Below are 17,005 nucleotides of genomic sequence, written 5' to 3'. Positions count from 1 at the left end.
GCTAGACTGGCAAATTACCTGCGACAGAGTACATTAAAAAGAGAGTCATTGTGAGCACCCCTTTAAAAAAATTAAACAAAGAATTCTGAATAATTTTGGCATCTTTTTGCTTTGTTTCATCTACAGGTACTTGTATGGAGTCTTATTTCATTAGTGAATGTCAGTGGTATAATTGAGTGTACTGATACATTTACGCTGCTGAGCCTGGTAATGAAAAGGAGGAAAATTAACATTAGAAGGGGCACAAATCAGTAACAAGCAGTGTATGTAAATTCATTCCCTCTTTCAATTCAATTCAATTCAAATCGCTTTATTGGCATGACAAGGTACATCTTATGTTGCCAAAGCATCGAAAAACATTTATGGTTGAACACATAAACACAGATCTATGCATGCAGTGTACTGGCAGCACGGTGGCATAGTGGTTAGCACTGTTACCTCACAGCGCCAAGGACCTGGGTTAAAATCCGGCCTCGGGTGACTGTCTGTGTGGAGTTTGCACATTCTCCCTGTGTTTGCGTGGGTTTTCTCCGGGTGCTCCGGTTTCCTCCCACAGTCGAATAGATGTGTGGGTTAGGTTGATTGGCCATGATAAAAAAAAAATTGGCCCTTAGTGTTAGGGGGGATTAAATATATGGAGTGATAGGGCTTGGGTGGGATGGCTGTCGGTGTAGGGACTGGGTGCTAGGGTTTGGATGATCAGCCATGATCTCGTTGAATGACGGAGCAGGCTCGAAGGCACGAATGTCCTGTTTCTATGTAAACAGATATATCCCTGAGTGTATAAATATAATTTGTATATACTCTTTTCTTAGATTTACTGGTTGTCCCTCTGTTTATGGCACGCTGTAACATAGTGTGCCGCTAAGGTTACACAATTTCTCTCTTCCCCTAGTAGATATGGGAGTTTTTGGTCGTCATTCAAATTCCTGAATTCCGGGCATATTTTTGTGAATTTTGGGTAGAAATTCTCCCTTATGCCCTGATATTTTCTACAAGCTGTGAGGAAGTGCATCTCTGTCTCCACCACTCCCTGACTGCAGTGAGAGCATATCCTGTCCTCTCTTGGTAGCCGTGTCTGCCTGTGTCTACCTTTTTCAATGGCCAGGCTATGTTCACTAAGTCTGTACATTGTCAAGGTTTTTCTCAGTTTGCCATCCTTTACCATGGTCAGGTAATCAGCCATGTTGTATTGTCTGTTTAGGGCCAAGTAGCAATTGAGTTTGTTTTGGGTTTTTGTTGTTTCTGCCCAATATGACAGATATTTTTCCTTTTGCTTAGTGACGATTGTGTTGGGTCGAATTCTTTGTGTTACGCTGTCACTGTCCTGGGGCTGGTTATTGTTAGTAGTGTTAGTAGTTACTTCACTGAGTCCCAGGACTAGTTGACTGAGGGTATTCTTCTTTATGATCCTCTCTTGGCATTTCAGGGCTTCGTAATGATAGCAGTGGGGGTTGCTTATTTTTAGGTGTTTCCAAAATTTGGTGGCTCTTTTTTGGATAGTAATTATTAATGGATATTGGCCTAGTTCTGCCCTGCATGCATTGTTTACGGTTTTCCTTTGAGTCCGGAGGATACTTTTACAGAATTCTGCATGTAGGATCTCAATTGGGTGTTTGTCCCATTTTGCAAATTCTTGTTGTGTTAGCGGTCCCCACACCTCACTGCTATAGAGTGCAATTGGTTCAATTACTGATTTAAAAAATTTTCACTGTTAGGCTGAATAGCTAGCACAAACCAATACCTCCCATTATGCCATCAGCATTCACCATTTTACAAAGGATTACATAGGACATACAGCACAGAAACAGGCCATTCGGCCCAACCAGTCCATGCCGGTGTTTATGCTCCACTCGAGCCTCCTCCCGTCTTTCCTCATCTAAATCTATCAGCATAACCCTCTATTCCCTTCTCCCTCATATGCTTGTCTAGCCTCCCCTTAAATGCATCGATACTATTCGCTTCAACCACTCCCTGTGGTAGCGAGTTCCACATTCTCACCACTCTCTGGGTAAAGAAGTTTCTTCTGAATTCCCTATTGGATTTCTTGGTGACTATCTTATATTGATGGCCTCTAGTTATGCTGTTCCCCACAAGTGGAAACACTCTCTCTGTATCCACTCTATCAAAACCTTTCCTAATTTTAAAGACATCTATTAGGTCACCCCTCAGCCTTAGGCCCAGCCTGTTCATCCTTTTAAACAAAAATATTAGAAAGGATGACCAAAGTGGTTAGAACAAAACAAACCGATGTTAGGCTTAATCATAATCCTTGCTCTCCCGGAACTTAATGGGTAATTGGACCACCTAGTGTGATACTCAGTCACACAGACAGGACGGTCCTGAATTTGAACCATGCCATGTGATCTCAACAACAGCAACAGTGGGTCGCTATATTCGGCTTCAGTGTCTCTGGGGACAGGGGTGGGAAAACTGCCCTGGTTCCCTGCTCTTGATCGGTGACCCCTGCAGGTACCTGCCTTTTGATACTGGGTGAGGACAAGATTGTCTTTGAACTATGATGGCTCCCATGGAAAAATGACCAGTTGGAGGAGGTATCCAAGAGCTGCCAGGCCTCAGAATCGTACCCAAGCATGAGTTTCAGGAGAGAGATAAAAGGCAAAAAGGTGGGAAGAGGACAAATTCAATTAATTACAATTGGAGGTGATACAACTTAGATCAATTCCTTGATTTTTAGAAAGGGTTCTGATGATCTTCAAATGCTGGCATAATCCATTTAAATTTTACTTCACTTGTGATCCTTAGTAACCAGGGAATTAAAGTAATCATTTTATTGAAACCCATTCCCCCATAGATAAGCAGCACTTTCCCCTCTGTAGCATTAGTATGGTGACCGTTAGATTTTTTAATGGAAGCGCCTCTTTGAAGGCTCCTTGGCATTAATTCCGTTTCTGAAATTTTATTGTTTTGTATTCAATGAAACAAGTACTTCCATATTTTTGGTAGATTGTATGAAAATGTTCTCTCTGGTCATGAATCAACCTAGATTAAATGGAAAAATAAAAACAAACGTGTCTCAAAAAATAGGCTTCCGTGTCGGAGGTGGAAGAATGCAAATTCCACCCCTCTCCAATTCCCCACAATCCCAATGTTATTCAGGCCAATGCTGAGATCGAGAAGATCAGGAGGTAAATAGGAATGTGTAACACCATTCAACCCAACCTATCTCATTCATCCAGAGCAAATGTACAGTCCTCCCATTACATTATCCCATTGTTTCTTGAAAGATTCTAGGATTTTTGCCCCTACTGCTCTACCTAGAAGTCTATTCCAATGCTAGACACCCCGGGCTGAAAATTCAGTAGGGTTAGTGCCCATTTTGCGGCGCTAGAGGGCCTAGCGCCGCAATGATAGCCGTTTCTGAAATTCACTTCGGCGCTGCCATCGGCGTTAGCCGGTTGCGCTGCGCCGGCACCGATGACGTCATCGGTGTGCGCAGCGTCCCGGTTGCCGTGGCAACGCACCCGAACGCCGAAATTCAGTTGCGGCCGCCTCACCCGTGGCAGCCGCAACTAAGACTCTGGCAACCGAGTCTTACACAAGTTAGCGCCGGCGCATTAAGGTCGCGCGGCGGCCGGCCGCTTTCCCGCCGGCTGCCTGCCCGCACCTCCCTCCCCGGACTCCTCCACCCCCCCCCCCCGCGGAACAGATGCGTCTGGCCTGCAAGCCCGGCACTTGTCCGAGGTGCCGGGCTCATTTTTGAAAAAATCAAACGGCCAGCGATCGGGTGAAGGCAGCGCCTCCTTAACGGGAGGAGGAGGCCTGCACTTCCCCAGCCTGCCGCACCGCACCGGGTGCCGCAGCGCCGGATTAGCGCCGCAATGCGGCACTCAGCGCCCATTGGGAGGCACTCACGCCCGCCAGTAGCGCCGGCAGCCGTCTGGGCGCGGCGCTACTGAATTTTTGGCGCGCGCAAGGGAATTAGCGCCGGCGCTAAATTTCCAGCGCTAAAGCCCTGGCGCGGCGTCAACTCAATTTCTAGGCCCCCATGTGTGAAGAACTACTGCCTGACACTGGTCCTAAATTTGCTTTTAACCAATTTAAACCTGTGCACTCATGTTCTATCTTGAAACTGTTCTGGACTTAGCTTGTCCATACTGTTCATTATCTCATACACACTAGTCACTGAAAGCAAACATGCAGGTGCAGCAAGCAGTTAGGAAGGCAAATGGTATGTTGGCCTTCATTGCAAGAGGATTTGAGTACAGGAGCAAGGATGCCTTACTACAGTTGTACAGGGCCTTGGTGAGACCACACCTGGAGTACTGTGTGCAGTTTTGGTCTCCTTACCTAAGAAAGGATATGCTTGCCATAGAGGAAGTGCAGTGAAAGTTCGCCAGACTGATTCCTGGGATGGGGGGATTGTCCTATGAGGAGAGATTGAGTAGACTAGACCTATATTCTCTAGAGTTTAGAAGAATGAGAGGTGATCTCATTGAAACGTATAAAATTCTGACAGGGCTAGACAGACTGGATGCAGGGAGGATATTTCCCCTGGCTGGGGGGTCTAGAACGAGGGGTCACAGTCTCAGGATAAGGGGTAGGACATTTAGGACTGAGATGAGGAGAAATGTCTTCACTCAGAGGGTGGTGAACCTGTGGAATTCTCTACCACAGAAGGCTGTGGAGGCCAAGTCACTGAATATATTTAAGGAGATAGATAGATTTCTAGACATAAAAGGCATCAAGGGGCATGGGGAGAGAGTGGGAATATGGTATTGAGATAGAGGATCAGCCATGATCATATTGAATGGCGGAGCAGGCTCAAAGGGCCAAATGGCCGACTCCTGCTCCTATTGTTCTATGTTTCTATACCTCTCTGTTGCCCATTAGTCACTTATTTTCAAGGTTGTAACGTTAATTTTCTCCAGTGTTTCCTGGTAACTCAGTCTGACACCAGGGATATCCATCTGGCTCTGCTCTGCTTTGAGGGACTGAATGTCTTTGTCTTGATGATTAAAAGAGGACGCAATAATCGAGGTGTGGCCTGACTGTGCCAGAGTTCTGTGCAGTTTCAACACAACATCCTCTGACTTTGAGCTCTGCTGGTTTGGTGTTCAGTTCAGCATTCTATTTGCTTTTTTTGATTGCTGTACCTTAGCAACTGGATGGGAGTTGATTCAACCTCACCCTTAGCTACTTTGAATCATAGAAACATAGAAGATAGGAGCAGGAGTCGGCCATTCGACCCCTCGAGCCTGCTCCGCCATTCAATGCGATCATGGCTGATCATTCAAATTCAGTACCCTGTCCCTGCTTTCTCCCCATACCCCTTGATCACTTTAGCCTTAAGAAATATATCCAACTCCTTCTTGAATATATTTATGAATTGGCCTCTACTGCCTTCTGTGGTAGAGAATTCCACAGGTTCACCACTCTCTGGGTGAAGAAATTCCTCCAGAAATCATTCACTGAGTTCATCTGTCCCGCCTTTATTATTCCAATCTTTCACATTACACTTGTCGCTATTGGAATTAAGTTACAACAACCATTTGCATTTAGATAGCGCCTTGAACATTGTAAAACGTCCCAAGGTGCTCATTTGCCACTGATCTAAGAAAATTGGAGGTACTGTAATACAGCGTGTGCCAACCTACAGAACGGCATGGAGGCCTTAGGATAAGTCTTCTGTCTTAGTCAGGGAACAGCTCGTAGCCTGAGCAGCATTGAGAACTGAGTAAATGACTTCCAAACTGGAAGGGGGTGAAATGGAAAATAATGCACTCTTACATCCAGACCCTTTCCCTCAAAAGTTGAAGTACAGGAAACTCTTTTTTATCCGGCACCGACGGGACCGGCGTGGTGCCGGTTGATCAAAAATTCCGGATTACAGAGAGGTATACTTACTAAGGTACGAGAGCCCCGTACACGGCCACAGATCCAGGAGCCCCGGTTACATGGCCACAGGTGCAGAAACCCCGGTTACACGGCCACAGATCCAGGAACGGCCACTAATATGAAGTAAAACTTACCTGAACCTACTCCTGAATTTTGCCGGTTAAGAGAGATTTCCGGTTTTTTAGCTGCCGGTAAAAAGAGAGTTTCCTGTACTGTACTAATTTGTGCAGTGTCTTATTTCAAACCTTACTAAATATTTTATTCCTATTTCTTAGATGATGAAAATGGGGGTCGATTTAAACACATGGGAACTCTGGGAGGAGCCCTCTCGCCATCAATGAAATCGCACACACTTGGCTCAGGAAGTTCTTACAGTCTAAGCAGGAGGCACAGTGATTGGGATCAGGAAGACCTCGTTGGTGCTATTGGAGGATGTGCCAGTAATGTTAGTCAAGGTACATCCGCCAAAGAGCCAGCACTATTCAGGGCGCAACCAGAGCAGCTGAAGGTTTTTCGAGGAGATGCCTTCAACAAATCGGAACCAACATCACCAAAGACTAGACGGTTGTTTTATTCAACCAATCTCAACGATTCTTCATCAAAATCTAACTTCCCGGGTAACTTGTTTCCCCTTGAAGCGTCACCACGACATCATAGAAAGCCAATGGCACTGAATATATCCGAGCCCTTTTCTGTGTCTGTACCGGGACACATCTCAGGAATTATCAGCCCCAGCGCCACACCCTGCAGGGAAGCACAAAAAGATGTACAAAATCTGAAAGACACAGGTCTGCAAGAGTCGACAAACAGAACATCGCAGGATGAAAGCAGGACTCTACCCACAACCAAGGAAGGGAAAGGAGATCCTCTCAGTGAGCAGACCAAGTCAGACTGGCATGAATTGAATGGTATGTTCCATACACTGAATGGATACCCTGTTTGCCCTACTGAGTGTGAACATGATGCATTTAATATGTGATTAGTATCTTATTTGTAAGCACTTGTGCTTTAGCTTCGAGTACAGTATTAAGAAACTGATAGTACTCTTATTTGCTGTAGTCAACTGTAAGATTTTCAATTGATTCATAGCTACATCTCTTGTTAAAATCAATTTGGTTAAACAGGAAACAGTCAGCTGTGTAAAGCTAACTCTTGATAAATGCCCAAGTGGTTCACTAGTTAAATGCACTGCTCAGCGTGGTATTAAACTGTACAAATTAGGAATATCCCATCTTCTAGCCCCTATTTGTGAGGGTGATACAAATGGTCTCAGTGCCTCTGGGCGAGGGAGGGAGGGAACTCAGCTCAGGTTTTCTCTGATGGTTATCCAGTGACCAGTTGGAAAGAATTTATGTGTTAATATTGGAAGAGGACAGGGTTGAACTCAGCTATAATGTCCGTTATAGTTCACTAGCCTGTTGACATTCAACTATCGCAGATGAATGAAGGTTCCAGCAAGAGTAAGGACCTTCAGGAGAGGAGGGGAGAAAATTTGGGGCGATAAGACCATGTCATCTCACAAAAGTACATTGATTAATAGTTCATCATTTTCAATTTCTTCAAGTTGTCAAAGTAAAGATGTTTCAGACACTTCGGGGGAAAAATTATGTTGGTTAGCGCCTCCCGTTAGCACCTCCGGGGGCGCTAACGGGGCGCTAGGAACTTAGCGCCCGAGCGCGGCGATTTTAGCGCCGCTCGCAAAATTGGCCAGATGTTTTGCGGTGGTGCTAAACACTACCGCCACGATCTCCTGCGCCCGCAGATCGTGACATCAGTCAAGCGTGCAACGCCCCGGTAGCCCCGGGCGGGATATTGAGTCGCGCCCCCTGCCTTAGCGCCTGCCGCTAGGAATGACAGGTAGAGGGGAACGTTTTCAAGTCGGGAAGGGGCTGGGGGAGCGCTATTTATAGGCGGGTGCTTCCTGCCTTTTCTTGTCGGCAAAGTTTTGGTACACGCAGGTTGAGAGGGAGAGAGACGTCTGGAGAGATTTAACGCTGTCCTAAGGAGTTTTGGCCCTCAGCACCACTTTTGAGGTTCTTAAACGCCGAGCTCTTTCCCTGGGCCTATCCATTAGTGCTTCCAACACTATTGCTTTCGAGGTCTCTCCAGGCCGAGATTCAAGGCTACAATGAGCAGGGAGTGGCTGGCCAGAAAGAAGGCCCCGCCCCTTTAAGAACTGGACGGCGCCAGTCTGTCTGGCTTCCATGGTAACGGACATCGCCTGAGCTTTGGTAGCGTTCTGAGGCAGCGCCTCGCTCCCTGATGTTAGCGCCTTAAGAGAGGTGTGTAGCGCCTGATTTAGCGCTCCAATCACCTCCAGGGGCGATAGAGGTGAATTTTGCAGTCAGAGGCGATAATTACATAGAAACATAGAAGATAGGAGCAGGAGTCGGCCCTTCGAGCCTGCTCCGCCATTCAATGAGATCATGGCTGATCATCCAAATTCAGTACTCTGTCCCTGCCTTCTCCCCATATCCCTTGATCCCTTTAGCCTCAAGAAATATATCCAACTCTTTCTTGAATATATTTAATGAACTGGCCTCCACCGCCCTCTGTGGCAGAGAATTCCACAGGTTCACCACTCTCTGGGTGAAGAAATTCCTCCTCATTTCAGTCCTAAATGGCTTACCCCTTATCCTTAGACTGTGACCCCTGGTTCTGGACTCCCCGGCCATCAGAAACATCCTTTCTGCATCTAGTCTGTCCAGACCTGACAGAATTTTATGGGTTTCGATGAGATCCCCTCTCAATCTTCTAAACTCCAGTGAGTATAAGCCCAATTGACACAATCTCTCCTCGTACGTCATTCCTGCCATCCCAGGTATCAGCTTGGTGAATCTTCGCTGCACTCCCTCCATGGCAAGAACGTCCTTCCTCAGGTAAGGCGACAAAAACTGCACACAATACTCAAGGTGCGGTCTCACCAAGGCCCTGTACAACTGCAGCGCTCGGCGCTAAACCTTGCACCCGGCCGATATTAGCACCCCAAAATGGGCGATACCCAACTTCTCCCCGTTAAAGTTTTATATACAGACACGTCTCTGATAGAATTTCAATATCTCTGTTTCGTTTGGAAGACTACTGGAAACTTTACGGTTGGGAAGGAGGAATAGATTTCAAAGGTTACTTTGATAGAGGTCTCTGGCTATTTTAATCAATGGTATTTATCTAACTCAAAAAAATCAATTTTCTTTGTTATTTTAGATGACCAGAAAATTGAGAAGCCCCGACTGCAGCCTGAGCCCCAGGCTGAGTCCTCAAATTCACCGTCACAAAATCAGCCAGAACCCTTCCCAAATCCCGCCTGTCAGCACTCTGACCCATTGCAGCTAGTCACGCCCTCGCCATCAGTGACCAGCTCACCTGTTTCTCCGAACCTCTCTGAAAAAACAATGCTGGACAAAACGCATCCTTCAACTGTTCCCCCGACAAGGGATCCATGTGAAAATGGACATCAAAGAGCAGATGGTGGAAACGCAGATGAGCAACTGGCAGCTAAACAGGTTAGACAGATCACTGTACCTTCGAATCATAGTCTGGCAGAATGTGTGTACTTTTTAAGTGTTGCAATGTAAAATGGAGAAGGATATCAAAGGTGTGCGCATCAGCGTCAGTTATACTTTACAGTGGAACCTCCGCTATCCACCTTCCTGATTATCCGCTAGAATTATTGCAGAACAACTAGATATCGCCTTGTTGTACAACCTGTTAACATCAAACACCTTAGGGGGTAATTTAGATTTTGGTCGATACTACAAAATGGGCAATATTGATTCAGCCGCCCAGTATATACCTGTGAATGTGTACGGAAAGGGGTGAGGATATGATTGGGTGACAACGCTGCTAATTCCAATGTTGAATGGTTTGTTGACACTCACTGTCAAAACTCACACATGATAATGTGATACAGGTTGAGCGTCCCGAATCCGGCAACCTTGGGACCGAGGCTGAGCCGTTTTTTTCCGGACTTCGGAACGTGTTTCTGATGTCCGAAGTCCGGAAATTTTCGCAACCTGGGCTCGGGCGTTTCCGGACTTAGGACATCAGAAACACCTTCCGAGTCCGGAAATGCCCAGGTTGCAGCTTGACAGGGTGTCCGGATTCCGGAACATTTTACGGATTCCGGACGACCCCTGCCAACAATCGGCCCAGAGTCCGGATTCTGGAACATTCTGGATTCCGGAACTCCAGAATTTGGACGTTCAATCTGTATTAACAACAATGGAAAGCACATGTTTTTGTTTAGATTGAGGAATCTTAGCTTTGCCAGAGGACAACAACCCTCAGGGACAGTTCAGCCGAGATATTCTGAGTAATACCACCCGAACCTCAGGTGGTATTCCAGTGAGCGGGAGGAGGGAAATGGCGTGGGATCCATGAAGCCGGTTAGCCAGCCAGTCCAATACCCACCCAAGTTATGGCTGCCACCTTCAGCGGACCATCCCTATAATGTACGAACGTGTTTGACTGAGGCAGTAATGATTCATGGCATCATAAATCTCATATTGCGCCATTACCACTCATTTACACTAAGTGTCAAACACACCCATATAAAACAGGAGCCCCGTGTTGCTGGATGACAAAGAAAGGACACAAGTTGATTTAAAGGACCCAGCAGGTACTTTAAAGATGGTCATGGAAAGTTTATTTTTTCACCCGATTTTGATGGTTATTTTAAATCTGCTGACAAATCCTTTACCGTCTACCTTCGGCGCCTCCTGCTCTTCAGCTCCCATTCCCCCCACTCCCACCAATTCTAAAGAGGCCACAATGGATTTCCCATGGGAAGTACCCCTGTATTTTTACTCTTTGGAAGAAGACCAGGAACAGAGAGAGGCCAGGCTGGTCAGACAGCACAGGACACACCTGACACCCACCCGCTGGTGCCCCCCACACCAGAATATACAGACTGAGGAGCCACTGGCTGGAAAGGTCACAACTGCCTTGACCTTACAGGCAGACATTCTTCAAATAAGTGCATTGAAGTCGAGCTGCCAAAATGATTTTTGCTGGTGTGGCTGGCCCCTTTAAGCAACTGCAGGTCTTGAAACTCAATCCCCCCACTTCCCCCGCCCCACCCCAGCCCCTACACACACACACACAATATCCAGGTCAGAAGTGGTACTGTCACAGGTGTTATGTTCATTAATAAATATACATTCTTATTATGAACACAGCTAGCTTTTGCTAGTTACTTTTATTGAGCACATGTGGACTTGTACAGCATCTTGTAGAGGCTTCCATCTTGACTGCTGCCTTGTGGGTAGCCTAGCCTCATGGGTAATGTAGTCTTAATATAATGTATAGCTGGGTAGTGTAGTCTTATACATACAGCTATATACAGCTCTACTGCTCCACCTAGTGTCCACTATAGAATGACATGTTATTGATCACTACAACAGGGGGCCCATTTGTAATATTAAAATTAGTTTGACCCTGGAAAATGTGGTGGGGTCAACTCACCTCCCTTCCATTGGGTGTGAATCACACGCCGCCATTTCCCACCTGGGATTTTCCCCGAAGCAGAAATTCTAGGCTGATTTATAATCTGAGTGATTAAAATGGGATTTATTCATTCACTCTTGGGAAAATCTAACAGACATTTGAGCTTTTTCAATTTTTCTACACTGCACCGTTAACAAAGATTGTTTCTTCGCGGTATAGAATTTTAGTGTCATGTTTTTTGCAAAATATCATTTTTATATCAATATCTGACTGAAAGGGGCTTGTGTCTCACCAGCTTTCCAGTGATGTGTAGCGCAGATGTCCTCTAGTGGAAGTAATGAGTAAGAATGCTTTGGCTTCTCACTGCACTTGGTGTTTTGAAGTAGGCTTTAAAATTCAAGCTCCCAGAGCAGACCATCACCAGGCACTGAGGTCAACAGGGAGTGCAGATTGGGAATTCAAGTGTGGAGATGAATGGTCCTTGCTGAATTTTCTGTCCATTCATTTTAATGAATGGAAATCCTGCAGGGCCAGATCATAGAATCAGTCATAGAAACTAACAGCACAGAAGGAGGCCATTTGGCCCGTCGTGCCTGTGCCGGCTCTTTGAAAGAGCAGTCGTGCTCAGTGCCACATCCCCGCACCTTGTCCGTAACCCTGCAGGTTCCTCACCCTCGAGTACCCGCCCAATTTATGGAGTCAGCTTCCACCAACTTTTCAGGTCGAGCGTTCCAGATCCCGACAACAGATACTGTTGTAAAAATGATATTCTGCAAAAACATGACACTAAAATGCTAACAATTTTTAGGCAACGGGGAAGACACCTGAGAATGAGAAGTCCTGCAACAAATTAATAAAATCTACCCTTAAAACTCACATCCCCACCCCATCACCATTCTTTGAATTCCTCTCCTGCAGTCAGGTTGGCTCCGTGCGAACACTCTCACCTCTGAGTCACGTGGGTGTCAGTTAAAGTCTCACTACAGGACTGCAGCACAAAATCTAGGCTGACATGTCAATGCAATACAGAGGGAATGTTGCACTGTCAGAGGTGCCATCTTTTGGCTGAGATGTTAAACTGAGGGCCTGCCTATTTAGGTGGATGTAAAGGATCCCATGGCGATATTCAAAGAAGAGTGGGGACGTTCTCCGTGTGTCTTGGCCAATATCCCTCCTCAACCAACACCACAAAACACAGATTGTCTGGTCACATTGATTTGTTTTCTGTGGGAATTTGCTGTATGCACATTGGCTGTCACAGTTACCCACATAACATCAGTGACTGCACTTCAGAAGTAGCTGATTGGTTGTAAAGCACTTTGAGACATTGTGAGGTGGTGATAAGACACCATATAAAAGCAAGTTCTTTCTTAATTTTGAATGTGGTGACTCATGCTGGCGTATTGGTGCCAACGACCTTGTGGTACCTTACCTGCACGGCCATTCTCCGTGTGTAAGGTGAGAATGGGTGCTGGTGACCACAAGCATGACCTCACCACCCCACATCTACACGTGTATTTTCCAACAGGGGTTACTGGACAGCACTTGGGAGCGGGAATCCTGCTTAATTTTCTTCTCGGTATTCTAGGATTAATCTGGCTAATTGTGTCCCCTCAGCTGAGATCAGTTAACCCAGCACAGACCGGACACTGAACGTTCCTGGTCTGTATGGCTGAGTATACTAGGCAGCACATTTACCCCGCTGAACTATCCCTTGGACCTATATATATATAAGACCCCCTGCTCTTACAATGACAGGTAGCAACACTCCCTCACCATCTGATGCAGTGCGCTTTCAGTCAATAAGAACAAAATATAAATGTTAAAAATACAATTCCAATGTACAAAATGAAGGCTTCATTAATGTTATGGTGTGTGTATTTTCGTAGGACACAGATTCCTCTGCTAAGGCATTTATGGAGCAATTGTGGACAGATGCTAAAGAGCTTGAGATCACTGAACCTGAGGATGCCAACATGCTTAATAACTTTCAAGGAGAGGTGGAGGAAAGATTGGTTCAGTCTCATGACAGGAGTGATATTGAGGACAACCCCCTGCCTGATCCCTCATTGGAACTAAATTTTAAAGGACCTCAAAGAATGCACAGTCTTCCTGACCTGTTCTTACCAAGCGCACCTCTACTGGTTGAAACTAACTCAGAAGAAGTGTGTCTAAACTCCACAAATAACATACATTCCAGCGAAGGGAGTAGCCCCAATATATCTGATCATAGCCTGACAGAGCCTCAGCAGAATAAATCTATGAGGCCCTTGTTACGTGTTCCTTCGAAGACGGAGTTTACTCAACCGGTAACAGATAAAAATATTATGAAGACGCCAACAGAGAGCCCACCAACAGAGTGCTTAGGAATTTCTACAGGTTCTTTCATCTCAAATGATCCCAAGTCTAATCCAAGTCAATTAATTGATATTAATCCAGATGGAAAGAATCAATGTCCAGCTGTTCCTCATGAATTTCAGTCCTCAGAACCTTGCATGAGGGATGGTGTTCCTAACAAAGCTGGACCAAACTCGAAAGCAGATGTTAATCTTTCAGGACCGTGCTCAGTGGATGTCCGCTACATGCAGACAGAACATACAACGGTCAATCTGCCTAACGATAAAAGTGATCAAAAGGAGCAATTGGCAGATATTCAGTCAAATCTGAAATCTGCCGCATCACAGATCGATGCCAGTGAGCTCCTCCCCCCGGAACACTGGATGGACAATGACACATTAACGCAGCCTAGCTCCCATCCATCCCAGCTGGCTGAAGTTATGAAAGATGAGGAAGAATGTTTGACAAAAGTGTCACCAGGTGAATGGCAAGATGCTGCTCAGGAGACACTGTCCCCTGATGTTTGTACAGATAAAGTAGCTCCTGGAGATCTTTACAATAGTTCATCTCAATCTGTTAACAATGATATTGATTGGAACAAACATAGCCCAGAGACTTCTTTACCAATTTGCAATGGTGACTCTTTAAAAAATAGTTCTCTTTTAACTAAATCTGTAAATTTCCCAAATGAACTGGAGGGAATCTCTACCAGTAACCAGCTACATGTTTCACTAACTGAAGACAATTCATTATCGTCGAACGAATCAGAGAGTTTACATGTTATAAGCACTGGGGCAACACCAAGCTTACAGAGCACAGATACTGAATCCATAGTGATAACTCGCGATAGAACTGAGGAAGACTTCTTGAAGTCTAATGATAAGGCCTCATTCCTTGAGTCATACCCCATAGTCAATGACAAACCTCTTATATCTGATGGATGCCCAGTTCAGTCAATCCCAATCGGTGTCACTGCTGTTCGAACGACTTACATGATAAAGACATGTCAAGTCAAAGCCATTCCAGTCATTCCACCAAAGGTGCAGTTTACCCAGGTCCCCCAACCTTTGCCGAAGAAGAATCTCGGACCTCCCTCCCTTCCTCTGGATAAGGTGTTAACGATTTTACAACCCATCACAGTATGTGAACCGAGTTGCCCTGAGAGCAAAAAAGGACTGGATTCGCCTCTAACAAATTCTTTGGTAGCAGAATCTAAAGATGGGAAAGAAAATGGCCTGCCAAAGTCTCAAATACCTGGACACGGAAGTTGCACTGTTTCACCAGATACCTCGCTCGTACAGTCCAAAACCAGCCCAGCAGCACCAATCGTGAAAAGAACCTGCAAGGCAAATGGAGAAGATTTACCTGACAGTCCAACGCCTTCTCGAATGGAAAGATCGCCAGTGCAGCAAAAGCCTGGGTTCATGCGGCACGCCCAGCACAGATCAAAGGCAGGCAGGCCTCAGAGCCTCATCCTGTTCAGCCCACCCTGGCCCAGCATGGAGCGCTCTTCTCCCGTAGAGCCCAACAAGGTGCATCTTAGTCCAGTAAAATCCAGCCCTGAGCAACAGCCACTCTCAGAGTTGGATCAGTCGATCCCGAGCAGCTACTCGCATGAACTTAATGACAGTCAGAAGGGGCCAGAGGGTGTCACTCTTCGAAGTCGAATGAGCATGCCTAAAAGTGGACAACGGTTGGAGACCTCAACAAGTTGCTTCTACCAGCCTCAAAGGAGGTCCATGATATTTGAAAATAGAGGTGGCAGGCAAATTGAATGACCACGTTTAACGATTCTACCAAATTCAGACTGGCTACACAAGATTTATTTCTTTTGTATAACATTTTTCACCCCCAATCTGTACGTATTCTTCCACCTACTGCTCAAATGTCTGTCATAGTTTTAAAATGTGCATTAGAACAAGCAAGGAGATAGAGGATGTAAAGTAGCTGGACTTGTACAAGGTGCGGAATACAGGTTGTTTGGATTACCGAGCCTTTAATAAACAAAAAGTACAAGCTTAATTCTAACATTGATTGCAACACAATATATCTATGTTCGAATCAAAATGAATAAAGGCTAAATCCAAAATATACAAAGTAATGGCCAAATAGCTCTTTGAAAAAACACATTTGATAAGCCTTCTTTAAACTAAATCTGTGCAGTGAATATGAGTGAGAGCTGGTTACTGCCAAACTGTACAGTGCTCAGTCCTACTGGCAGTCCAGCTCTCACTGTAATATACAAGGGGTATATTACTGTAATATTTATTACACCCTGTAGCAAGCCCTATAAGAGGATGAGTGGAGACATTTCGCCCTGAGTGTCATGAACATGGAGATGTGCATCATTGGTGGTTAATGCACTTACTGATTGACTTTTCACCAACAAAGCACACCATACTGTTATGTTATTGCTTACTTTACCTGTTAATCTATTACAGATAGTAATAGAGCGATGTAAATTCAAATTATTGTACCTCCCAAATTTATACTGATCCCATTATACCTCGTAGAAAAGCAAGTTATGGAAAATTGAGAATTGTGTCAAACGCTCACTTTTGGCCAAAGCAGATAATCTACGATAGACATACTACTGTATTATTTATCTAGATACGGCCATCTCAGAGGATAGACGACATCAGTGTTTCTGTAAATGCTTCAACATCTCAGTTTCAATGTTTATGTATCTCTCTCATGTATTGAAATTATTGCTATATTGTCAAATATTAAATATAAGTATTTTTTTTGCCAAACATGAGAATTAAAATGTTTGCACAATACACTTTGCAATGATTTTGTGATTTTTATTGATTTTTATATCCTGAAGTATGACGTGTTGGTGACACAATGAGGCTGTTCTCCCTCCTCTCAAGATCACAAGATGGATACAGACAAGAAAGGCCATTCCACCTTAGCTCATCCATCCAGAAAGACCCTTCAGTCCCCTCACACAGCATCTGACGGTTTTTTACATGATTCCAGGATTTTTGCCTCCACTACTCTACCCAGAAGTCCTATCCACGTTAATGCCCTTTGGGGTAGATGTTGACTTTCTGCGATAGTGTAAAATAGGTGACAGAAGTCACTGCAAATCAAAATCGGGTAAGATGTAACGCGGGCGGCCCATTCACGATCGCACAAAGTGAAAATCTACCCCCTGGTGTGAAGAACGGCTTCTTGGCCTTAGTCGTGAATTCTGCGCCATCCAGAGACACACACACGTCACATTAGTCACGCCATCATGCACGTCATGTGATAACATTTATACGCAACGTGTGTAGCATGCACTTTGGCAGGAAAAATCGTAGAGCAAGTTATTATCTTAATGGCAAGAAACTGGAAAGTACTGAAGTACAAAGGGATC

The 17,005-nt window shown here is 45.2% G+C and overlaps 1 protein-coding gene across 1 annotated transcript in view; it reads left to right on the top strand.

The window, feature by feature from the left end:
- arhgap31 (Rho GTPase activating protein 31) overlaps window positions 1–16,421 on the top strand; it is a 164,776-nt gene extending 148,355 nt beyond the window's left edge. Inside the window, exons 10-12 of the mRNA XM_086006228.1 lie at window positions 6,135–6,767; window positions 9,064–9,362; window positions 13,194–16,421. Coding sequence (XP_085862354.1) covers window positions 6,135–6,767; window positions 9,064–9,362; window positions 13,194–15,419 — 3,158 coding nt within the window. The 3' untranslated portion in view covers window positions 15,420–16,421. The remainder of the gene's footprint in view (window positions 1–6,134; window positions 6,768–9,063; window positions 9,363–13,193) is intronic.
- Window positions 16,422–17,005: the final 584 nt, after the last annotated feature.

This window comes from Somniosus microcephalus, chromosome 14, assembly GCF_052327205.1.
Source record: "Somniosus microcephalus isolate GS21.2 chromosome 14, FLI_Smic_1.0, whole genome shotgun sequence".
NCBI classification, from domain to species: domain Eukaryota; kingdom Metazoa; phylum Chordata; class Chondrichthyes; order Squaliformes; family Somniosidae; genus Somniosus; species Somniosus microcephalus.
This window is presented reverse-complemented; position numbering and strand designations above follow the sequence as displayed.